The sequence below is a fragment of the Heloderma suspectum genome, chromosome 6, assembly GCF_057233095.1.
Source record: "Heloderma suspectum isolate Gila_16-S chromosome 6, 16-S_ref, whole genome shotgun sequence".
Classification (NCBI taxonomy): Eukaryota; Metazoa; Chordata; class Lepidosauria; order Squamata; family Helodermatidae; genus Heloderma; species Heloderma suspectum.
This window is the reverse complement of record NC_139463.1, coordinates 67,297,154-67,322,936: the sequence shown is the minus strand read 5'-3', so window position 1 is coordinate 67,322,936 and position 25,783 is coordinate 67,297,154. Positions and strand designations below refer to the sequence as shown.

Below are 25,783 nucleotides of genomic sequence, written 5' to 3'. Positions count from 1 at the left end.
GCTGAACAGGAGTGTGTTTTATTCTCAAATTATTAAACATATTGTGGCACCTTAAAGGCTAGGTTTATTGCAGCACAAGGTTCTGTGGATCAGATGCATCTGATAAAGACCTATGGCACAATTAATCTTGTTAGTCTGTCAGAAATGAGTCCTGTAACATCTCAAAGACTAACATGGCTACCCTCTAGAAGTTTTAGTTCTAAAATTAAGTGTTACTGGGGCTTCAGCCTGTTTGGGAGCCCTTACCCATATTTCCTGTGATGTGGGAGCTGGCTGGGATTATTTAGTGGGAGGGTCACCCGCATTTTGTCTGTCATAACTCTCACACTCTTAAAATTTGTATGACAGGCAGAAATTCAACAGGGCTAGCTTTCCCCCTCGCTGGGAGAGCTCCCTTGCTGAATATTTGTCTATTGTTTTGCTCTTAGAGGCACAAGACAAACCAGCCAGAAGCTTCCAGAGAAATTTGGGGGGAGTAGCTGCCATCAGACATGGCTGTCAAAAGCACACGGAGCATCAGATCCGTTGTTACTGTCTCACTGCTTCCAGCATGCATGCTCCAGTAACGCTTCTGCCTTGGGTTCCTGGCGCACCTCTCTGCCAATAGCATTCTAGGAACTCCAGACAGTAAGGAGGAGCCCCTAGGAGTTCCAAAGGGCAGCAAAGATTTCTGAAGATAGATGTGCTCTGGAAGTGTTCAAGGGGGTCAGAAGATGATGGGAAGAAGCTGGAATGCTTTGGATGAGCAAAGCTTGCGTTCTAGTAATGTCACATCACAGGAGGAAAAACAGGCAAGGGGGATCAAAGGGGCGGGGGGCAGACAAGAGGGCATGCCGAGTGGTGGTGTCAAGCTGGGAGCGCTTGGCAGGCCAGAGGTTCCACATCCCTGCCCTAGGCCCTAGGTGCTAAAACACTTGTCTCCATTCTAATGGAGGGGTCTTCAGTGTGGGTGCTGGTCCTAACAAATAGGCACGATTGTATTGAGCTATTAAGCTTTTGCCAGCATGGCAGCCAGGGGGCGGGCAAAATAAAGCCAACATGGAAAAATGGGAGAGTACCCAAATTGGTTTGTTGATGCCAGATAGGACCAGAAACAGCTGCCCCTACTTACTTCAGCTGCTGGGGGGTGGGGTGGGATGTGGCCATGAAGAGAACTGTGGAAGGGAATCCAGCACCAGCACCCATAAGCAGAAGGATAATGGGGAGGAGATGATGTGTTTGAGATGACAACATTATGCAGGTAGAAAGAGATTTAGTTTGCTGCAAGAGAGAGCTGTGTGCACCCCTCTTCCGTCTAAGTCCCGGTCCGCTGGAGTAGGGAGGGTCCACACAGCGCTGTTCTCTTTTATACCGGGGATCAGCAGTTGGCGTAGCCAGCAAGCAAAGGACCCACCACTGAACAGAGTCCCCCAAACCATAAGGAGCAGTGGCAGCCACTGTCACTACCCAACCACCAGTGTGGTACAAGTAGAGCAGCTACACAGACAGAAGACGCCTGCACAGGAAATAGTTCCAGGCAAGTGGGTCAAGCCATGTGCTGCAGAGAAAGGCAGAAGGCCGCTGGCTTATCTGATGGAGGTAGCAGGGGGATATTATGTTTACCCTGTAGTGGGGTAAGTAGATCATGAAGGTGGTGTGTGTTGCGGGGGGAAAGAGAAGTGGTAATTGTATGCAGGGAAATGTGGAAATTGTATGCATCAGCTTCAAAGCCAAAGAAGTCTTCAGGGCAAAGGCAAGAACTCATGAGACAATTCTGTGGACGTTACTGCAACTGGAAAATACCACCTTCTCTCCATCACATGGTTCCCCTTCTAGTATTGGACTCATGGTTCCCCTGCCACCAAATCTGAATCATCCAGGTCTCAAAAAGGTTAACTATCTGGGGCTTAGCACTATGAAAATGACCTCTTTCCTACCATTTGCATCAGAATGCTGTACCAGTCTATGGAAGCCTCCAGACAATCATACAACCCCTCAGTGATGCTTTGGGGTCACTTCAAATGTAAACTGGCTTAACTCTTAATGGCTCTTGCCCCAGTTCCAATCCTAAAGAAAGCTGGGAATTATTTACTGAAGGAAACTAGCAGTCTCTAACAGAACACAAGCAATACCCCCATGAAACGACACTTCCCAGAGTTCAATGTGGCAAGTAGTTCAACAGTCTTCAGACTAATTTATGTATGGAGGTCAGATATGCTGCCCTTTTAATTCAGTGTGGATTTGCAGCTCATTGTGCATCGGACACCTTCAGACAACTAGATTGCTTTTCCAGTAGAGCTAAAAACTTTAATGGAGGGAACAATCCTATCTGGATTGACAGTCGCCTCTGAGCCTGGGGGCGACAACCGATCCAGTGCAGGGGGGGAGGAGTGGTGAGAAGCGGATCTCCACCTCACTCCCCCTGCCCGGCTTTTGCTGCTAGACAGCCAATTTCAGCTGTCTAGCCACGGGACCTCGGAGTGCGGGAACCAGATTTCCGACTTCCCCGCCCCAGCCCGCCCCCGGGAATGCCCTGTTTTCACCACTCTGAGCACAGAGCGTGGGGGCTTTCCACACTGCCTATGAGGCAGCACAGGAGAGGGTGGGGGTCAGTTCTCCGGGAACTGACCTATCCTATGGCTGTCTAGCTGCTGAATAGCGGCCATAGGATAGCGCCCTAAAATGTTTGAAGTTAACTGATTTTCAAAATACAAATCAAATTGTGATTTTTGAAAAGTTGATTTCAAATCTGATTTGAGGGATTAAAACAAATTATTGAGTTATTGATTAAGATTTTAAGACAACTGCAAATGTCATCACTCCAAATTTGTCTTTGTTTCTGAAACTGCTATATCCCACCATAACAAAACTGACAAAAAATCTAATTGGACAATAGAATGTGAAGAAAATCAAATTAGGAGAAGTCTGCTTTAGATAGTTTTTCCTGCTCAAATTGCCAGCCCTTGATGAGTGCAAAAGAAAAAGCCGGGTTACCCACTCATTGTGAAAAAAGGTAAGATCTCCACCAGGTGTACAAGTGGGCATAACCACACTTACACAGATGTGTCAAGAGATTTCGTCTTTATGTGTAGTTTACGCACAGGGCACACAGTACAGAGTAGTGGGGGCTAAAGTAGAGCAGCCACTCCCCACCCTTGTCATCTTTTGAGTGTCTGTGTTTGTAAGTAGCATCGCTGAAACAGTGGCCTCCATCGGAATCATGCAACCATCACTGGTTTCCGGTATGAACAGCTGCTTCGACCTGCTCAGCAGGCACCCCTGCTTCCCACTTTGTTCATGATTCTCCCTCAGCCTTTTACAACAGGAAAAAAGTTGAGTGAACCCAGCCCTTTCCTCTCCCCAACACCATCAAGCCATTTGAACTCCCTTTCCCATATCACCCTCATCTGTGGCCCCTTGGCAGGGTGGGGTCCATCCAGCACACACTTTTCCAGCCTGGCAGCACCGAGGGAGCAGAGTGAGGAGGTGATCCCATTTCAGTTTAAGGCTCTACTCGTCTTTGAGGCGTCTCTGGAGCAGGGCCCAAGCTTTCTCTACCTATAAAGAGTGGACAGATGATTATTCAACAGGGTTGCCAGAGGCAGGACTCAAGAGAGAGGCTGTTCAAGAGACTTGCAGGATGTTGTTTTCAGCAGCAGCTGCTGCCCCTTACCAGCTCACGTGTAACCTCTGGCTCCCACAGGGTGCAAAGAACGACGTGCGACTGCTTCACAGACTGGCTGTTCGACATCTGGTTTTGCAGACGCAACCGGGCAGCTTCCTCACTTAGGCCGTCTCTGGCTATGATGCGTCTGATGGCCTGAGAGATACACAGAAGATCTGAACTAATTCAAAAGTTATATTTTACTGGGTTCACTCTGGGTCGGTCCAAACACCACATTTTCCTAGGTGGAAAGTACGTCTGTGAACACACATCTATTTAATTGCCATGTACATGCAGCAAAGCAGATCTATGTCTGATCTTCAGATATGAAAAAGCTACGTGCGTTGAGGTTTGACTACTCTCATGCACTGTAGGCTGAATGGCCCTTGATGACTATCCAGAAGCTTCAGTTGGTAAAGAATATAGCTCCTCTCCGAGGGTGGGTCACAGACATGTTAGTACGTCATCAGTGCTCTGTCATCTGCATGATCGCCTTCTCTTCTTTCAGATGCAATGGAAGGGGTGTGTATACATGCTTTTGGGTTTGCTCCATCACAAAGTGGTTTACATCAATTAAAAACATAATTCAAACAATGTAATGCACACAGAGCAAAAAATAGGAGCCATTTAAATTACAATTCTATAAAAGTTGCAACAACAACAAAAGACCACGCCCGCTCAGTCCAAAAGCTTGGCAAAACAGATGCCAAAAAGCCAATGAGGAGGGGGCTAACCAAGCTTCCTGAGGTAGGAAACACCACAATCTGGAATAAATCCCATCACACATCCCAGTCAGCTGAACTTTGCGTGGCAACAGCATATGAAGCCCATCCTCTTTAAGTGCACTGGGGGGAAAGTGCACTGGGCGGGGCAGGCTCATGAAGGAGTGGGCAGTCCTTCCTAGGTGTCAGTTATTACCTATAAAGATCTTTAGACCAGACTTCCCCAACCAGATGCCCTCCAGATATGCTAGACGGCAACTTTCATAATTCCCAGGAAGCATGGCCTGGTTGGGAATTATGGGAGTTGCAGTCCAGCACCATCTGGAGGGCACCAGGTTGGGGAAGGCTAATTTGGACCATGTTTTCTCCTCTACCATCAACTGAAGGCACCTTCTTGATCATATAATCTAAGACCAAGTTCGAAAAGCACCAGGCACTTAGGGCCTGGACGGACAGACAGACATTATTGGAGTTATCAAGTTACTCTAGAATTGCAATTACTCTTATTTTGGCCAGACAATCTTCCCTGCAAGGTTGAGGTCAGGAGAAATGGGTTATGCATGTTTCCAGCAGAAGCCTGCTACACATATCAAAGAGCCACCTCTGCCCCCACCCCAGTCCAGGCTTTCAAGTTTCAAAGGTGTGCAGCCTGCCTGAAGAATGGGAAGGGGGTGAAAAATGGAGGGCTTCTGATGCTACCCATCCAAAGGCAGTGTGCACCTATTCCAGCTTTTCCTCCTGAACACTTTTTTTCTACTAAGAAAAAAGATGGAAGAAGTGGTAGGAAAACACAGGAGGATTACAATGGAAGATGACATTATCTGGACATCTTGTAAAATTCCATGAATGAGGCAGGGTGATTGCAGGATAAAAGGCTTGTTTGGAAGCACCCAAAATAAGCACTGGATTTTGTGACACATACATGTGCCATTTGAGGAGCAAATGCAGGGGGAAGCAACAGGAAAAAAACCATGCTGCTGTCTGTATGCACCTAGAGGGAGGCTTTCTCAGTGGCCACCCCACAACTGTAGAACCCATTTAATAGAACCCTACATTTAATAGGGACAAATGCCAAGTTCTGCACCTAGGAAAAAGAAACCAAATGCACAGTTACAAGATGGGGGATACATGGCTCAACCACACTACAAGCGAGAAGGATCTTGGAATTGTTGTCGATCACAAGCTGAATATGAGCCAACAATGTGATTTGGCTGCAAAAAAGGCAAATGCTCTTTTGGGCTGCATTCATAGAAGCATCACTTCCAAATCCCGGAAAGTACTAGTTCCCCTCTACTCAGCACTGGTTAGGCCTCATCTGAAGTACTTTGTCCAGTTCTGGGCACCACACTTTAAGAAGGATGCAGACAAACTGGAGAGGGTTCAGAGGAGGGCAACAAAGATGATCAGGGGACTGGAAACAAAGCCCTATCAAGAGAGACTGAAAGAACTGGGCATGTTTAGCCTGAGAAGAGAAGACTGAGGGGAGATATGATAGCACTCTTCAAGTACTTGAAAGGTTGTCACAGAGAAGGCCAGGATCTCTTCTTGATCATCCCAGAGTGCAGGACACGGAATAATGGGCTCAAGTGACAGGAAGCCAGATTCCGGCTGAACATCAGGAAAAACGTCCTGACTGTAAGAGCAATACGACAATGGAACCGATTACCTGGGGAGGTGGTGGGCTCTCCCACACTGGAGGCCTTCAAGATGAGGCTGGACAGCCATTTGTCAGGGATGCTCTGACTTGGATTCCTGCATTGAGCAGGGGGTTGGACTCGATGGCCTTGTAGGCCCCTTCCAACCCTACTATTCTATGAATCTATAAACCCCTTCCTCCAGAAGTCCAACAAAATCCAAGCTGTGAAACTTTTCTCTTTGATTTGGCATTCAATAGCCAGAATTAAGAAAGTATGGGGCAAATTTAATTTAATTGGATAACTTTTAAGTTCTGCTTTAAGGGCTGTTGCAAAATGGACCTACCAAATTCACCACTCCATTCTAAAACTGTGCACACACTCTCCCACAGCACATTAATCACAATTAGAACTAGAACAAGTAAGCCAGTGCTCCTGACCTTGCTGTCACCATAGCATGGTAAGCACCCACCCCCGCTGCTGCAAAATGATCCCCGCCTCCCCGACAAAAGATGAAATGGACACCCACACACACTTGAAATTTGCAGATTTTTTATTTTGGTGATTTTTGATGTAGCCCTAAATTTCTAACCACTGCTGCCCATACTGAGCCCTCAGGAAGGGGTGAAACAGTACCTGAATTACTACATAAAAACCAAAATGTGAATGATCACATGTGACAATTAATTGCTTGCTTTGGGTGCTGTTGCCAAATGAAGCCTGGTGCATATCTACCAGGAGGCAAGGCCTTCTCGGTAGTGGTGCCAACTTTACAGAATGCCCTTCCCAAAGTGGTCTGCCAGGCCCTGACGTTACACAAGTTTAGGTGCCTGGCTTTTTCAAAAAGCTTTTTGCTGATTGTGTATAACCTTTTAGACTCTGTCTGACAGCTAACAACAGTGCTATTATTTAATTGTGACCTTTTGTTATATGATGCTGTTTTGCAATCTGCATTTTAATGCTTCTGTTGTATTTTGTAAGGTTTGGTGTATTATGTTTTATTGAACTGAAAGTTATAAGCCATTTGGGGTTTAAAGAAAAGCGAGATAGACATTATTACATAAACATCAGGATTTTATCTTGTCAACTGCTTTGGGATTGTTTTTTTTAATGAAAAGCAGTACGGAAATGTTCTGAAATAATGCATGCATACATACATACACAGGTTGGCTTTCAGATGAACATATATGCGGTGAAATACGCGTATGTGCATCTGAAAGCCAGCCTGTGTATGTCACATGTCCATGCAATTAAAAAATAGCAGGTATGGTCACTATGGGGGATGATCTAGACACCGTTTGCATGCTTTTCTCATCACAGTTGTGCTTTCTGCATAAGAAAAGAAAAATATTTGGTGCAGCCCTTCATCTTGGGAAGGAGCATATACATTTTTGAGATTTAAACAAGCCCTGCCTAGTCAAGGTTCCACTGGAATTCAAATGTCTGTATGTGTTGCCATCAACAAAAAAAGATCATTACAGTCAATTTGTGCCTGCTACTTTTTTTGGGTGCAAATACCATGCACTGAATGCTAAGAGAGAGACTGCAGGGAGATGTATTTGGTTTCAGTTGCAGGAACTACACTGTGAAAACAGTACCTACCTCATCTTCAGGGATGATGGTCGTCCAGATTTCATGCACCATGTCTGACCAGCCTGCCTCCAACAACACGGCTGCATCCAACACACACACGGCTTTTCCTGCAAATCAAGCATTAGGAGCTTTGAGAAACTCTTAATGGCAGAGAGGAAAGTATTCCCTCCAAAGAGAGAAGGAACGCAGAACACTCTGGCCACATTTGCACATAACAAGAAGCCAGGATTCCTGGCTTATTGAGAATGAGCATCATGCTGGTGCATGCAGCCCACTCATTCCAGCTTTGTTTCTGCTCATGTAAGTGGGTAAGCAAGCCAGAAATGGATAATTACATCTGAACCCAGGATCCTCATTTGTTGCTTCCAAACAATCCAGGAGCTGTCAGCTTATGAATCCTGGCTTGTTTGGGAGCAAAAACACCAGGATCTTCAGTTTGGATAACATGATAAGCTATCCATTCCTACTTTGTTTGCCTGCTCATGTGAGGAGGGGGAACAAAACAAAGGCACAGGCTATGTGCATCAGCATACTGCTCCCTCACAGTAAACGAGCACAAGCCAGAATCCTGGCTTATTGTTATGTGTGAACATAGGTTAGCCCCACCATATACTTCTCTCACAACTAAACTAGATGTCACATTAAATGCATAGTTACTGCCAAAAATGGCAGCCATGTTTTGAGCTTCCCAGATAACATTTTGCAGAACTCTCCTTGTGTCACGACATCACAATGTTCCGCATTTCCTCACTGCTGTGGCACATAATTGGCTGTACCACCATATCTCCCTCTTTAGGTCTCTGCTGGCTCCTTGTCATTCTCTGTATCAAATTCAAACTGGTAGTCTTCATTTTCAAGTCCACCTCTTCATCCCTGATTATATTTTCTTTCACTGCCTTTTCTCCCACCCTCCAGCTTGCTCCCACCATTGGAATGAGCTCCTCAAAGAGGGGTATCAGTACGCACCCCTTAAAAAGTTTCAGAAACAATGGAAGGCACATATTTGTAGAATTATTTGGGGGGTGCATTAGTGTTGCTTGGCACTAACTTGTTTTTTTTACAAATCAGAAGAAAATACTGTTGTTCATGAACTTCCAAAGCTAACCCTAAGTCCCCATCAATTAGAGGAAGTCAGCCAACACAAATTCACTCTTGACAATGTTGAAGAGAAGAATCAATTATAGGACTCAGTCGTGGAAGGGAGAGTGGAGCCACTCGTACAGCCTCTGCTCCAGCATCACTGTTCCCACTGGTTCAACCCCGCCCTTTGCACATTCAGCGAAGGGATGGCAGGGGATGGCGGACATTGTGTGGGCAGGATCAGAGCATGTGGCTTCTCCCAACCCATGCATTAACCCTACTGAAAAGGACTAGTACGCACTCTACATTTATGCAGTTATTTTAATTCATGTCCGAATTAACCAAGGGTAGTATTCAGACATACATTCTATCTCCATCTATAATTGCTGTCTGCAGAGCATCTACCATGTCGCTGATCCTGTATAAATGGTAAGTCACGGTTTATCACCGCATAACGAAGGACGCTGCTTTGGCGGCTGGGCTCTGTGTTAAGCAAACGTTTTTGGAGTAGCTCTTGTAGAGTACCAACTCTCAGCTCTGAAAAGGCTCAGACTGCAGCCCCTTCATGAACCCATTTGGCTCACCCACATTCTCACCAGGGTCCCAAGCCCTTCCTCACCCTGTGCAGCCGCCCTGTTGATCTTTTCTTTTGCTATTCGAGCCATCACTGGCCACATGATATTGTTGAGACGCTTCAGCTGCTCCTGGTGGGAGGAAACGAAAGAGACCCGAAAGGAACGTTTTCACGGTGACGCGCTGTTGCTGGTCAGCAAAGCCACTGGGGATTGCCAAGATGTGGCACCAGCCCAAATGGGCTGGATCAAAACACCCACCGGTGCACAGAACAAAAGGGCTTTGGCTACGAGGTCACTGGGCTTTACTCCACTTCAGAAAGGGAGAGGTATCTTAGTGGTGGGGCTGGCTTTAGACATTTTGCAGCCCCAACCCAAGGCCAGCCAAGATATTTTGGCATCTAAGGCAACCCCCACCCCACAAAGACTTCTTCCCCCTTCCTGGCAGTAAAAATATAATAATAATACATTAAGGGCACAATCCTAGGCAGGTTTAAACAGAAAAAAGTCCTACAATTCCCAGCATGCCCCAATCTGGCTGGGGCATGCTGGGAATTGTAGGACTTTTTTCTGTCTAAACCTGCCTAGGTTTGCACCCTTAATGACAATTTGCTGCCCTTTCATGAGAACTAAAATCTGTTACCCGAGGTTGCCACTTCACCCTGCTTAATGGTAGCACTGGCCTGGCATCCCAGGATGCACTACTTCTAGTAGTACAGCTCCCAGCCGAAAGGTCACACTGTACTTACTGTACAGTGAGGGACTGTCCTTGCAGGCACTGCTCCCCACGGAGTACCTTTCACCCACACACACACAGCAGGACACATACCGAGAAAGAGGTGAAAGGGCTGTGTTAATTTTGTGGAACAAGCAGGCAAGCCAGCGTCAACGGCACAAAGGTGAACAAAACAAATGAGGGCCGGTTGGAGGGGGAGGTATGTGAAGCCTGAAGTTAAATATTGACCCACACTCAGGCAGCTTTACCTGGTCTCCAAATACTTTGGCCCCCAAGGCCCGTCTGTTGATGGTTCCATCTTCTTTCAAAATATCTGCAAAGACAACAAGGAGGATGCAGCATTCAGTGTAACAAAACATCTGCTGAAGACCCCCCGGGAGGAAAATCTACACAGCTTTCCCTCATTGGTGGACAGGAGATCCTTCAAAGACCATGTCCCTTTCAGAGTCAGATGGGGCTCTCCGCTATTAAGAACATAAGAACATCGGAAGAGCCCTGCTGGATCAGACCAAGGGTCCAGAACCAAGCTGGTGCAGAACACGACGGCCTGCCTGATTAAAGGCAGTCATCGGCGAGACCACATCACTCCAGTGCTGAAAGAGTTGCACTGGGTACCAGTTGTTTTCCAGGCCCAATTCAAGGTGTTGGCATTGACCTTTAAAACCCCATATGGCTCTGGCCCAGTCTACCTTAAGGAGCCCCTCCAGCAACATCAGGGAAGCTGCTCAATGAGATGGGCCTTGGAAGGCCGTCTGTCTGTCCCATCAGCCAGGACAGCTAGGCTGGTGAGGACTAGGGAGAGGGCCTTTTCTGTGGTGGCCCCCACTCTGTGGAATTCCCTCCCTAGTGACCTCCCCTATGCCCCCTCTTTGATGAGCTTCCGTCAGGCTTTAAAAACCTGGCTCTTCAGGTGGGCATTTGGGGTGAGTTAGGGTTTTTTAGAGCAGTGTTGTTTTGTTATGTTGTTTTGTTCAGTTAATTACATAAAGTCATTGTATTTCATGTTATTAGTATTGTACGCCACTTAGGGTGGCCGGCCGGCCAGCCAGATGAGCGGTTAATAAATTGAATAATAAATAAATAAAGGGTCCATCTAGTCCAGCATTCTGCTCACTCAGTGACCAATCGGCTGTCGACTGGGAACCCACAAGTAGGGCAAGAGCGCAACAGCACCCTCTCACCCATGTTCCCCAGCAACTGGTGCACACAGGCTCACTGCCTCTGGTACTGGAGGTAGCACATAACCATCAAGACTAGTAGCTATCAAAAGGCTTTTCCTCCAGGAATTTGTCCAACCCCCTTTTAAAGCCATCCAAATTGGTGGCCATCAATACATCCTGTGGTAGTGGGTTCCATAGTTTAACTATGCACTGTGTGAATCATAGCATAGTAGAGTTGGAAGGGGTCTATAAGACCAGTGAGTCCAACCCCCTGCTCAATGCAGGAATCTAAGTCAAAGCATCCCTGACAGATAGCTGTCCAGCTTCAACTTGAATGCCTCCAGTGTGGGAGAGCCCACTGTGTGAAGTACTTCCTTTTATCTGTCCTGAATCTCCCACCAATCAGCTTCATAGGATGACCCTGGGTTCTAGTATTTTGAGAGAGGGAGAAAAATGTCTCCCTATTCACATTCTCCACACCATGCATAATTTTGTAGACCTCTATCATGTCTCCCCTTACCCTCCTTTTTTTCAAGCTAAACAATCCCAGCTGTTCTAACCTTCCGTCATAGGGGAGATGCTCCAGCCCCTTGATCATTTTAGTTGCCCTTTTCTGCACTATTTCCAGCTCTACAATATATTTTTTTAGGTGTGGTGACCAGAACTGTACACAGTATTCGAAGTGTGGTCACACCATAGATTTGTATAGGGGAAGTATGATATTGTCAGTTTCATTCTCAATTCCTTTTCCAATTATGCCCAACATGGAGTTTGCCTTTTTTTACAGCGGCCACACACTGGCTGGACATCTTCATTGAGCTGTCCACCACAACCCCAAGATCTCTTTCCTGGTTGGTCACTGCTAGCTCAGATCCCATCAGGCTATGCTTGAAGAAGAAGTTGGGATTTTTTGCCCCAACGTGCATTGCTTTACACTTGCAGTATATTCCCACTTCTCAGCCAATCGGACTATATTCCATTGCTGTTACTGAGGCAGAAGACGTGTTGCAAGGGGATCCTTTTTGCTCATGATTACTAACTCAGGGCAGTCTTATGAAAGGATACTAATATGAATGACAAGCTGACCCTTGTGAAAAAAATACCAGAAAATGAGTGGCTTTTAGGATGCGGTAGCTTGTGATCTTACCACATGGGTGCACTTTCACAGAACCACTTTAGCACACAAATGCAGAGGAGAAGTGCAGAGGAGTCACTGCCAGCTGGCTTTTCCAGCTCAAAAATAGTCATGAGAGGCAGCCTTTCCTCTGGATTCCATATAGCAACTAACACTTCACACAGACTTAAGTAGTAGTCCTATACATACAGTAAGTTATAAAATCCAGTTTCACCTTTAGCCTGCTTGTTACCTGCAAGTGTTTCCCCCACTCGTGCTAACTTTCTAACTGCTCAGGGTAAACTGTCAGCAATAGAATAGGGCAGCTTTTGTAAGAAATGGGGAAAACCATGCTTGGGGGAGGGGGGGACCCCTTATATGGTTTCAAGAGACAAAAGCAACAAGGCTAAGGAGCCAAGGAGACAGAGAAGCCAAAGATGGTTTAGGCAAAATTCCTGATGCACCTCCCATGCAACTTCTTCACTGGCCACACTGGCTTTAAATATTGCTTCCCCAGAAGTCAGAAATACCTGCTCCAAATGCTTCTACCACCTGCTCATACACAGGACCTCCTGGTACATAGATGTTGTGTCCTAGACTGTCCATATCCAAATGGAAGGCACCAAGACGAACCAAATGTTGCGCCACGGAGCTCTTGCCACTACCAGATCCCCCTGTCAGCCCAATAATGTAGGGGTAGGGAGGAAGAGATGGATCTTTCTGGGGGAAGGAGAAAGACAGAGTTGTTTGGGGACAGACTCAATGATGCAAATGCTGTTTTGTTACTCACTCTGAGACCACCTCCAGAATTCTGATAGCAATGCCCTTCAGATGTTACAGCAGTGGAATAGCTGCCCTTTTTCTGTGGGCATTCCACAGCACTGCTGTATTACTGAAAAGCCTACCACTACGTGCACTTCTGCCTGTGTTTACTTAAAACATATGTTCCCAGTCCTTCACACTATTCCCCCAAAATTATCCTCTATTTCCGGAGTTTGGCTCTGCTTACTAAAGTACCATACTAACTGGTACACCATACGCAAAGTTGTTTGCCAGCAAGGGCCTTATAGGCTTATCACTGGAATTTGCCACTTGCCCTATGTATCACCTCTTCTCTCCTGTTTATTCTTGCAACTAAGGCTGCATTCCTGTATGCATTTACCTAGGAGTAAGTCCCACTGAACTCAATGGAGCTTAGTTCTGAGTACATGATTGCACTATAAGCCTGCTTGCGAGAGCCCCACCCCCTCACCACACACACGCACACACCACTGCAATACAAGATGTAACCTACAAAACGAATTGCCATAGAATATTATTCACCCGCGGGGAACGCAGCAGAGTCCCAAGCAGCCTGTACCGCAGACTAGAGGAGCTGATCTTCTCTTCCTCATTCCTGGCATGCTGGGAGTCAACAGCCAGCTTGATTTTGTGGAGAGACAGCTGAGCCAGATTCTGGGTTAGTGAAGAAAGAAGAACAAGAAGACATGAAGCCAGGATGCCTTTCTCACCCTGGCCATGGGCTGGTTCTGCCACTCCCTAAAACACTTGCAGTACGTGAGTGTGATCTTGTATGAATAAATTTAGGTGCAGAGGAAGAATCCCTCTGCACCTAAAATCACACGCATATACTACATGTTAATAGATTGTTCTGCAGTTCAAGGTGATCCAGTGAGCTTCACGACTGATTGGGGATTTGAACCCAGGTCTGAGAATCCCACCACTACACCACACTAGTTCTCCCCAGTGACTGGAGACTGGCTTCTCTCGGCTCACTTTTCTTGAGTCCCAAGAAAGTGAGCCAATCTGCTCAATGAAGGAGGAAGGCCAAAAAGCCTCCTAGGGTCTAGCCACTTTGATCTGGGGACAAAATTAGAAATACAGCAGTATCTGTGAGCATATTTACTTTGAGGTGTATGGGTAGTCGCTGCTGATGAACAACATGCTGAGCTACATGGACCTTTCTGCTTCACCTAGCAGGGCAATTCTTTTGCCTCAAGTGCAAATTTTATCCGAGCAAAGAGCACTGTGACTTTCTTTACCAAAAAAATTCCAGCAATGCCAGAGCTGGGATGACTGAGGGATTATGCATTAGGAATGGGGGACGGACAATTAGCTTATGGAACTCACTGCCACAGGAAGCTGTAACATCCACTAGCAAAAATTGCTTTCAAAAAAGGCATAAACACCTGGAGGATCAGACTATTGGTGGCAATATATCACAACCAAATTTCCCCACGAACTGAAGAATCTGAAGCTGCTTTCAGGAAGGGTGGGGGCTCATAGCACACTTACGTTTTCTACCCTCCTCTTGTTGACAGCCAGACCGCCCTTGAGGGTCTCCTCACTGACTACAATACACTTCAGGTCAGAGTCCGTGATAGATGGGCCAAAGTAGTCAAACAGGGGGACGATTTCATACCGCAAGGAGGGCTTGATGTCCACCAGGAACTCACTAAGTTGAGCCACACGTTGCTCAAAGGGCAGGATCAGCTCCTTCAATGTCTTATCTGCAGGTGGTGGAGGAAGCCAGAAGAAAATGTGTGAGATTTTCAGGAACACACAGAGAGACCTCCAAATTCTCCCACACAGACTCCTGAGAGACGACACCCTGCCGTAGTGTCAAGAGGGACATGCACTGTGCTGCAAAGCTGTCACTCCCTCAGCCTGATGTCCAGAGAAAGCCATACTGTAAAAAAGCAGAAGTGAGCACAGCGGAGTCCCAGGAGCCTGGTTGCCCAGAAATATAAACACGTTTTTAGCCCTCTGCAGGGTGGCACCTCAATGTTTGTGTGTTGGACTCGGTGCCCAGGAATTTTTCAAACCAGAATAACGCTGACGTCTCTACGGTTATATATGAAAAGGTCTGAGGCTGCAATCCTATACATACTTACCTGGGAGTAAGTCCCACTGAATTTAATGGTGCTTACTTTACATGCAAAAGATATGCTGTGAGTGAGCTCTACAGTGGCTCCCACTTACTGTTCTCCACACTCCATGTCATGCCCACAAAAAGGAAGTTAACAGAGGAGAACCAAAGATTCTGGCAGGGATTTTGGCAGTATACTGCTTTCCTCTTTGCCCATCCCATCTTTTCCTGTGTGTAGAAGGGATGTGGGGAAAGGGAGCTGAAATATCATCTTGCTATGGACCCTGCAGTTTTCCTCTTCCTGTGGAAGGAATGCTCGTTCAGGGGTAGAGAACATGTGTGCAGATCAATCTTTGGCATTTCCAGTTTAAAAAGGATCAGGTAGCAACTGATGAGAAGTACCTCTCTCTGCCTAAGATCCCTGGAGACCCACTGTCAGTCAAAGTAGACAATAGTATTCTAGATGGACAAATAGTCTGACCTAATATAAGGCAGCTTACCATCTACCTCTTCCAGTTCCTGCTTCCTTCAGCAGGGGGAGACAGGTGGGAGAGATGGACTGAGCTCTTTGCATTCTGGTTTCCTTAATATTTTGCTGCCCTGCCCCAAACTCCCCATTCAGATCTGCCTGCCAGTCTTCCCACATCAAACCAAACTTGGAGCTTTTGGGCAAGAGGGCAGTCAACATCTGCAAGCCCTACAGAAATAGAAGCTTTAGGAAAATCCCACAGAGTCAAGGCACACAGCCTAACATACTCTTAAACATCAGGATTTTTTTTTTCTCCACAGCAAAGAAGGCCAGAGTTTTTAAAGCCACAGGCATCTCCTCCTATAAAATTCGGGGGAACCATATCATATTTGATTGGACTCCAGATAACTGGACCCACATGCAAAATCAAAAAGCATGGCTAAGGAGGGGATTTTGAGCTGCTGCATTAAGGTCCCCACTGAACCGTGACAGGTGGGTCAAAGAAATTCTAATGCAAACAGCCTCGGAATGGTTGGCATCTGTGAAACAAGGAAATCTGGGGGAAAATTGGAAACATTCAGGATGACAAATGAGTTGTACATGAACTAGATGTCACTTCGACCGTGCCAGAGGGAAATGTCAACACAGTGAATTTGAGCTAAAACTCAGGAGTGTTCTGTGTGACATATCTTCTTTTATACCTATACTTTTCTTATTTTTTATTTTAATGTATTTATGTAATTTTGTTTTTATATTTTATTATATTTTTAGGGGGAAGGTAAACAGGTAGGGAATAGAGGGGAAGGGGGAATAGAGATTGTTGTTAACATTTTATTGAAAGATTTTTGATTTTATATATAAACAAAAAACATAGCCAGGTCTAGGTTGCAAAAAATCAAATTACTAGGATCCAACATCACATTTAGGCATAAGACTTTAACAAGGTTAGGGCCATTTAAGTTTAGAAAAACGGCAAATGGAGGGAGTATGATAGGGGTACATAAAATTACATATGGTATGGCAAAAGTGAATAGAGCGTTTTTCTCCCTTTCTCATGAAAATAGAACCTGGGGTCACCCAAGGAAGCTGGATGATGAGAGATTCAGGGCAAAGGAAATACTATGTAAACTGCTTAAAGATCTTAGGATATCTAGCAGTATACAAGTAGTTTAAATAAATAATACTTCAAACGGTGCATAGTTACACTATGGAATTCACTACTACAAGATGTAGCAATGGCCATCCAATGGCAACTATCCTTTTGAGATAGTCAGCAGCCTCCAAACTTGGAGGCAGCTGACTACCCAATGCAAGGTGGGTGGAGCATAGAGGGGAACCTCTCCTCTGTGCTCCAGCCACCCTGCATTTGTGGCTAGATGAGCATTTTCATGCATCTACCAGCAGCTTCGGAGAGGGGGAGGGAAGGGGCCCGGAAACCCGATAGACAGCTGTCTAAAGCGGCTTCCGCGGTCTCCTCTCCTCCCCTCACCCAAGAGCGCTCCATTTTGCCTTCTCCACGCTCCATTTATGAGCCCAGAGATGGGGATGGCGCGGAAAGAACCACGCTGGATACAAGGGGGACGGGACGGGGAGCATGGCTTGTGGAAACTGAAAAATCCTATGACCATCTAGTCAGTGTCTAGTGGCTATAGGATTGCTCTGTAAGGGCACAATCCTATGCGTGTTTAGACAGAAAAAGAGCCCTACAATTCCCAGCCTGCCTCAGCCAGCCCTGTTTGCTGGGGCATGCTGGAAATTGTAGGACTTTTTGCTCTCTAAACACGCATAGGATTGCGCTCTAAAAGGCTTTAAAAGGGGATTAGACCAATTCACGGGGGATAAGGTTATCAATGGCTACTGGTCATGGTGGCTCTATGCTTCCTTCAGGATCAGAGGCAACATTCCTCTGAATACCAGTTGCAGGGGGATAATAGCAGGTGAAGGTATATATGATTTTTGAGCCCTTGTCACAGCTTTCACTTAGTTTTTGTTTACCTCATTGCTTATGGTAAAAAAGGCAACACATTTCAAGTGATTGTGCTACAGGAGGGGGAGGGGCTTCAGAGTATAGCTTTTCATTCGGTAGCAATTTCCAATATCTGTACAACCTATTTAACCTGTCAATTGTCTTGTTGTTCGAAACCCTCGTTCCAAGTTCATATCCTAGCCCCTGGCAAAACAGAATGATTCAAATCGTGACGTCAGAAGGAAATCTCAAATTATCCAAGACACGCATGTTGTAGACATGCATATGGAATCTTAGGATGATGTCTAAGAATCCCACCTATTTCTTCATTGTGTTACAGAATTATGTCTAAAAATGTGGTACTAGCAGCTGGAAAATCTAAAATCTAAAATCTTTTTCAGGGCCTGCAAATGTACTTCACTCATAACAAATAGTTACAGTTAGAGCTGGAAAATGTTTAAACTCATAAGCACCATCATCACATTTCTAGGTAATAAGGAACCTAACCTCCATCCCCACCCCAGGATATTCCAGCCCTGATCCCAGTCACAGAATTAGATAATTTTGTAATGAAGAATCTGGAGTATTTTTAATTGCTCCCCTAAACAGTCCTAATTTCTCAAAATGGCTTTGTGGGAGCTTGGAGAAAGAGCATACATGGTTCAAAGGGACCCACTTTCCAGGAGATCTTTGTCAGAGACGCCCACTAGAAGCCGATTTTCTGCCAGCATACAGCTCACACTCAGAAGGATCTTGTGGCCGTTGTGAAGTCTATCGAAAGTGCCCCCCACAACGACATCGCTGTAGCTCTGCAGTGGCTCCTCAGCCATGCTGATTTCATGCTGTGGGGCCAGCTCCCCATCACTGACTTCTAGCTCATACTCAGGGTACAACAACACAGAGATGAGATTGGGGCGACAGCTATAGCAGCTGGTGGCATAGCGCTCCAGGCGCTGCTTGACTGGGTTGGATTGCCCTCCGTCTCCAGTTTCAAAGTCAGTGAGCACCACCTCAGGTGGCTGGGAGAGGTTCTGCACAGATCCAAGCGCTGGAGGGGCAGCTCCCTGGTTGAGGATGTTGGTGAGCAGCACTCGGACATCAAGGTGGCGATGGATGCCAGCATCAGTGTACAGCTTGCTGATAAGGGTGTACACTTCCAAAGTTGCAGGGACATAGGTGGAACGGGGCTGTGTGGAGCCTGTCAAGCTGAGCCCTGGCTGCAGATGGATATAGAGGGTGTCTTGTACCAGCCGGGCGGCTGAGGTGAGAATGGGCACCAGGCGCAGGGAAAGTGCTGACAGCGGTGACGTCAGAACCAGCAGGCCTGAGCGGAAAACCGACATGCTGTCCACCAGGAACACACACATGGGCAGAGAGGGTGGTACAAAAGGAGAGAGAAGCAAAGGTAAGTGGGAGGCAGCAAGTTATACTCAGGGAGACAATGAACACAGGACTGCATGCAACAATCCTACCGTTGCCCTAACCCCAAATCGGATCCTAAACCCCAGAAAGTACTTCTCAATTAGCCGGACTAGATTGGAAAGCCCATGTTTAAATCCCCATTCAGCTGTGTGGCGTCAGGCAAGTCACTTTCTCTCAGCCTAACCTAACACACAGGGTTGTTGTGAAGCTACAATAATGCTCTAAGCTTGTCGGAGGAAACATGGAATAAATATATATTCTGTGTGTGTGTGTGTGTGTGTATATATATATATATATGCAGTAACCTTGCCTACCAAGAAGGAATCACCATGTCCTGTTCTTCTCCCCTTTTGTGTTTTTTTTCTCCTCCTGCTTATTTCTTAACCTCTGTATTTGACATTAGTTAATAGGCAATTTAACATGTGCGAATGAGTAACAGCCAGCATTTCTTCCCTTCTTCTTCTGTATGTTTTAACTCTTAGTTGGCTGTAAGGAAAGTGGCAAATGAGAGAGAAGTGGAGGGGGGGGGGGGCTGTCTTATAAAACCATCTGCCTCCTCTTCCCACAACTCCACATTCCCAGATGCCAAATCTCAGAAGCAGTGTTGCAAGAGAGTAATGACTATACAGCATTTCTTTTTCCAACTCTCTAAACAAGGAGGGTTATATACTGTTCCTCAAGACAATATAAGGAACATAGTTTGCAATTATGTATTAATGCATTAGATGTGCAGCCCAATCCCACATTTATTTACCTGGAAGTAAGATCGACTGTGTGTTTTTTTATTTATGTAAAACATTTATTCCTCGCTTTCCTACCTCAAGAGCTCCCCCCACAAAGCAGCTAAGTCCAATGGAACTTACTCCCAAGTAATTGCACACAGGATTGCAGCCATAACATCATTATAATTAAGATTCCAATGGATGTGCCAACTAAAAATAGACTATTCAGATACTGTAAGTGCTAAATTGGAAGGCCTGGCGTGCTATGGTCCATGGGGTCACGAAGAGTCGGACACAACAACAAAGTGCTAAATTCCCCAACATTTTACTATATATAATGCTACCGCATTGTGTGGCATCTACTATTGGTTCCAGCAATGGGGTTTTAATATTTCAGACTGAAGATTTCAGACTGCTCTTTAACTGGATCACGTATCACATCTTTACCACCAGGATATTACTCTTCTCAGACTGTTCCCTCCTCCCAAACGATAAATCTATACATCCATCATCTTCCCTGTCTGTTTCATTTAACTGCAATCCTGTACCCATTTACCTGGGAGTAAGCCTCCTTGAATTCAGTGGCATTTACTCCTGAGTAAATGGGCACAGGCTTGTTCTGTTATTTATTTGGATCCTACCCTGACCAAGTAGAATTTAGCCACACTTGCAGATCATTTAATTTTGTTGTTAAAAATCTTTTGTACTTTACAGCAGCTTTGAGTTTGCATAAACGAAACAGTATACTCTACTGGTAATAATAATGATGTTCATGCTGCAACAAGAATGGTAATAATACTTTTCCACTGCAGCATATATAATGTATTGCATTGATGTATTTATTACAATTTTGGCCCCTCTTTCTTCCATAGAGCTCAAGAAGGCATATGTAATTCCCCTCCTTTTATTCTCACAAGAAATCTATGAGGTCAGTCAGGTTGAAAGACAGCGACTGGCCCAAAAATCACTGAACCAGCTTCAGTGAAGATTTGAACCAGAATCGTCCTGGTCATAGTCCAACACACTGGGACGCTATTGTCCTAGCTCCCTACCCCACAGATCTTCCACTTACGCTGCCCTTCGTCTAACCTCTATATTCTCTCTACTCGCCACCATAGATTTCCCACTCAGAAACACAGATTGTTTCTGATTTCTAGATTTTGGTATATGCATATTCTTTGTTGCTTGCTTTCCACCCTTTAGCCTCCCCCCCCCACCCCAGTTTGGATTAGTGGCGGTGGGAGAATAAGCTGGTTTTACTTATGCGTTGGAGTCTGAGTAAAATAAGCAATGGGCAACCTTTGGGAGCCTGGGCGACACAGGCTCTATCTCTGCAATAGGGGGCTGGGTAGCGATTATCTCCCCGCTCCCCAGGGCTCCCCCATCCCATCTCCTCAGGGCTCCTCAGTTCCCCCTCCCCCTCCCCAGGGCTCCTTCTCCCCCCTCCCCAGGGCTCCCCCCTCCCCTAAGAGCAGCCCCGCCCTCCACGTTCTCCCGCAGGCAAGGAGAAAAGAGCACACAGCTCCCCCACCGACCTGCTGGGCAGCCCCAGCTGAAGCGTCGCCTAACCCGGAAGCGCTTCCACCCGAACCGGAAGTGCCCCCTCTCTGACGGGAAAGAAAAAAATTAAAATAGCAAACTAAAACTGCACTCTTAACTTTAATCCTTTTAGGATAGGCTGGATTGCCTTTCTTCTTAAAGAAGAACAGAAAAAGAAAACCGTCAAAAAAATTTTTAAATCCCCAGAAGCCCGAGGCGGCAGGGGAAGAGGTGTAGGGGCGGAAACAACTGGGAGGGGCTTCGCTTCAGTGGGAGGAGCTAGCTGGGACAGGCTTGATTCTCATGCGGGCGGAGCCATAGAGCACTGAAAAAAGGAAGAGCGGTACTTACGCCCGGGGGGGGGGGGAGTGAGGAATGCTTTTGGGAAGGGAGGAGTTTGTATTCAAGGAGGGAGAGGTGGTAAAGAAAAGGCGCCAAGGAGATAAGAGGAGGCACCTAAGATCAGGAGGGTGTGGCTTTCATCCCAGGAGTGGGGTGAAATCGCTAATATAAACATATAAATAATATAAATTTATCATTATTCTTATTTATTTTATATATATAAATATATATAAATATATATATAATATAAATTTATTGTGGCATTTATAGACCACTGAATACAATAAAATTCCCCAGCAGTTCACAAGCTTAAAATACAATATTTGTTTATTTATTTCATTTCATTTCCTTTCATTGCTATACTGCCCAATAGCCGAAGCTCTCTGGGCGGTTCACAAAAATTAAAACCAAACGGCGCACAATAAAACAATTTAAAATATATAGAACATTAAAACCACACTATTAAAAACACTTCCAACTGCAGTAAAAAAAAAAAAATCGAGCAATAAAAAGGGAGCAGCATAATTAATTTACTTACAGCCCAGGGAAAGCCTGGGTGAACAAGTGTGCTTTCAGGAGGCGTTTGAAAGATGTCGCGTTTTCCGCCTCCCGAAGGACACCAGGAACGGTTTTCCAAATGGTGGGTGCCGCTACTGAGAAGGCCCTCCATCTTGGTATTTCACAGCCACATTCTGTTCATTTTGGAATGACCAGCAAGGCCTTCTCTGCTGATCTTAAAGGTCACCTTGGTGTGTACAAGGGAAGGTGGTCTGCTAGGTATCCTGGTCCCAAGTTGTTTAGGGCTTTGTATGACAATAGCATTACCTTGTATGTGGCTCGGTAGCTAAAAGGCAGCCAGTGCAGTTCTTTTAACACAGCTGTTATGTGGGCATAGCTTGGTGTCCTGGTGAGCGCCCTCACTGCTGCATTCTGCACTAGCTGCAGCTTCTGAACCACGCACAAGGGCAGCCCCACATAGAGTGCTTTGCAGTAGTCTTATTGTGGGAGGGAGGGGCTGAAGAGTTGACCCGATAACGTTGATTGTAAAGTTGCTGACCATACTGAACAGAATTTAATTTTTACATACATAAGTGTTATCCTTCTAGCTAGCTGCTCAACAGAACAGGAAGATACAAAGCTAGAAAACAATGTGGGAGTGATCATTTTAGGCAGATTTGTGTTTTAATGCAACTATTACTTAGATCCTTTACAAACAAAAACAAAAGGTGTTTCTCTTCATCAGGGAAAACACTCTGCATATGCTCAGAGTCAAGTATCCTTCAATGCTTTTTCTTTCTTTTTTATTCACTCTTCTCAAGGGAAACAACCTCATGCACAAGGATATTCTGCCTAGGGTGCCATTTTTTAAAAAACACACACATTAAAAGTTGGAACTCCTTGAAGAGGGCAGCGGCCTTACAGAAGGAGGGACAAGAGATGAGTCTAGTGGGCAATTCCATGGTGAGATAGAAAATGTCAGCAGCTAAGCTTCCTGGATAGGGAGGAGCAAATAAGGTGAGGGAAATGGCTTATTAACTTTGTACATTTCTAATCTTGAGTTCCCAGATGTTGTTGGACTACAACTCCACTCCCATTATACCCAGGCATCATGGCCAATAATCAAGGTTGATGGAAGTTGTAGTTCATGCCTGTGGAAACCCCCAAGTAGGATATGCGTTCAATAGCACACTCCCCCTCATGTTCCCCAGCAACTGGGTGAACAGAGGTGTACTGCCCGTGATACTGGAGGTAGCATATAGCCATCAGGACTAGTAGCCACTGATAGCCTTCTCCTCCATGAATTTGTCTAATCCCCTCTTAAAGCCATCCAAATTGGTGGCAATTGGTGTATTGTTAGCGAATTCCATAGTTTGACTATGTGCTGTGTGAAGAAGCCCTTCCTTTTATCTATCCTGAAGCTCTCACCCATCAGCCTCATAGGATGACTCAGGTTCTACTGTTATGAGGGAGGGAGAAGAATGTCTCCCTCTCCACTTTCTCCACACCATGCAAAATTTTCTACCCCTCTATCATGTCTCCCCTTAGTTACCTTTTTTTCTAAGCTAAAAAGAGGTGTCTCTCTTGTACTATTTTGGAAGTTCTTGTGAACTTCTGAAGGGAAGTTCACAAGACTTAATGCTCCTCCATAGAAAATATATGTAGTAAAAACCAGCATGTCACAGACCAGGATTCTAGACTTGGTTTCTCCCTGATACAATAATTTTCTACATGCAGCGATTAACTATATTTTTCAAGGGAGCCCCACCTGCGGTCTGAAGTGGTCCTGCACAGACATAAGTCTACCACCTCCGGAAGCAATCCTATGGCCACTAGACACCAGCCATAGGATATCTGGTTTTCCAGGACCCAACCTCGGAGCCCGCTCTCCGTGGTCAGTTCCCGGAGAACTGACCTCCCCCACTTCCACGCTGCCTCTAAGGCAGCATGGAACAATCCCATCCTCCACACTCACAAGAGGAGTGCGGAGCAGCCGAAAAGGGGCATTCTGGGAGGTGTTCCGGGACAGGCGGAAATGCTTGTACGACACATCCTCCCCCACTCAGCCCTCTCACAGATAGACAGCCACAATCGGCTGTCTAGCCGAAAATGCAGGGCAGGAGGAGTGCAGAGGAAACAATCCCTTCCATGCTTCTCCTGCCCTGCATTGGATAGGTGGTCATCTCCAAGTTCGGAGGCAGACACCTATCTGAATAGGATTGCACCCTTAGTGAGAATTGAGACAGCTTCCTGGGCTGCTTCCCATCCAGCCAGGCCCAGCCCGGCTTAGCTTTCCAACTGGCGCACTGCCCTTTACTGTGTGGCTAATATCTGCAGTTCTAAGGAAATACTTGGTCTGGAGAAGATTTCAGGGGGTGCAGGGTGGGTAGGTGGGAGGGAGACCATAGCGCAGGGAAGCTTATGCCACAATAAACTGGTTAGTCTTTAAGGTGCCACAAGACTCGTGGTTATTTCAGAGTTTTGGTGCTGGGGAGGGATTGAATGAATGTTGAGTGGGGCCCCATCTATATGAGCCATTTACTCCAGGGCTGCTGCAATCCGAGGAACTTCGGAACATACGACTCAGTCGCCACTTCACAGCCAAACTGTCGTTTTCACAGGGAGAATACGGATTTCCACAGAGGCATTTTGCTGCGATTTTTTAGCTTGCTGCCAGTTTACCATGGTTGCTGAGCTGTCTGTCCCTTCCTCAAACTGACTTTGCAGTTTGCGGTGGGCGTGGGGTAGGTGTGCTTAGTGATTGTGTCATTCTGCGACGCCTTTTCACTCCTCCCCATTCCTCCGATTCTTTGCAGCTGCGCAGTAACAGAGAGCTGCACCCGAAGCTCAGAGGGATCCAGTTTGGAATGATGGGTAGGCACGTCTTTCTCATGTGGGCACTCCCCTTTGCATGTGCGAACCGTTGCGAAAGTGTGTGGCTGGAGGACTGCCGCTGTGATTGTGAACAAACAGTTGGCATGGTAACGAAAGATTGGACTACCCACATCTTACCAAAGGGGAACAGCCAGACACAAAAGAACCCCTAAAATACAAAACAGCCACTAAGAACCCAAAGTGTCGCACCTCCATCTTCACATGGCTGCATAGCTGCGCATTCAAATATAATGGTAAAAAAAAGAGCAGCGTGACTGCTGTAGTTTACTTCGCTTTAACAGCCATGTGTCAGGGCACAGCAGATTTTTTCGTTGGAGAAGTAAATCGCACGTGTACCACAGCAGAAGCGTTGAAAGCTGTGCCATGTAGATGGCCCCTGGGACCACTGGGGAGGGATGTTAACACCTCGATTTCATGAAACCCAGACCTACCTGCAGTGATGTAGTGAAGGGAGAACACAGGGGTGGGAAGCACAGTTCCAGACTTTTTTCAGAGCAGGAGTGTCATCTCTGTTGAAGTACCAGGGTAATTGACAGAGCTTCCCTGCTCTGGCAAGTAAGTGATGGAGGTGATAACAAGGCTTTCAATTTTTACTATTGTTTGTGAAAAGTTAGCATAATAGAGGAAGTCAGAAGAAAATAATCAAGCAGAGGCTGGATACTTTTGCTTTTCTTTAATGGGGTTCCTACTTATACATGCTAACACTTATTAACAATATTGTTTGCATTTATAATTAAAAGCTAAAGGTTGCATTTCAGATGGCTGAAGATGTTTGGTTGAAGCTTGATGTGTTTTATAAGCTGGACC

At 46.0% G+C, this 25,783-nt stretch overlaps 1 protein-coding gene across 1 annotated transcript; it reads right to left on the bottom strand.

Annotated features, from left to right (window-relative positions):
* COASY (Coenzyme A synthase) lies at window positions 1–21,279 on the bottom strand. Its single transcript, XM_084804706.1, has 10 exons — window positions 21,238–21,279; window positions 18,235–18,902; window positions 14,550–14,764; window positions 13,578–13,709; window positions 12,785–12,974; window positions 10,229–10,293; window positions 9,292–9,376; window positions 7,602–7,699; window positions 3,653–3,799; window positions 1–3,537 (listed from the first exon to the last, which is right to left on the bottom strand). The coding sequence occupies exons 2-10, from the start codon at window positions 18,899–18,901 to the stop codon at window positions 3,490–3,492; spliced, it is 1,647 nt and encodes a 548-aa protein (XP_084660832.1). The 5' UTR covers window position 18,902; window positions 21,238–21,279; the 3' UTR covers window positions 1–3,489.
* Between the last annotated feature and the right edge of the window lie 4,504 nt (window positions 21,280–25,783).

What these genes read in the sequence shown, in the direction of transcription:
- COASY (XM_084804706.1), bottom strand. Translation starts at nt 18,901, where the DNA reads ATGTCGGTTTTCCGCTCAGGCCTGCTGGTTCTGACGTCACCGCTGTCA. An exon ending in TGACAAAGATCTCCTGGAAA is followed by an intron (nt 14,765 to 18,234) that starts GTGGGTCCCTTT and finishes CACCACCTGCAG; the next exon opens with ATAAGACATTGAAGGAGCTG. An exon ending in CCATCATCCCTGAAGATGAG is followed by an intron (nt 3,800 to 7,601) that starts GTAGGTACTGTT and finishes TGTATCTCTCAG; the next exon opens with GCCATCAGACGCATCATAGC.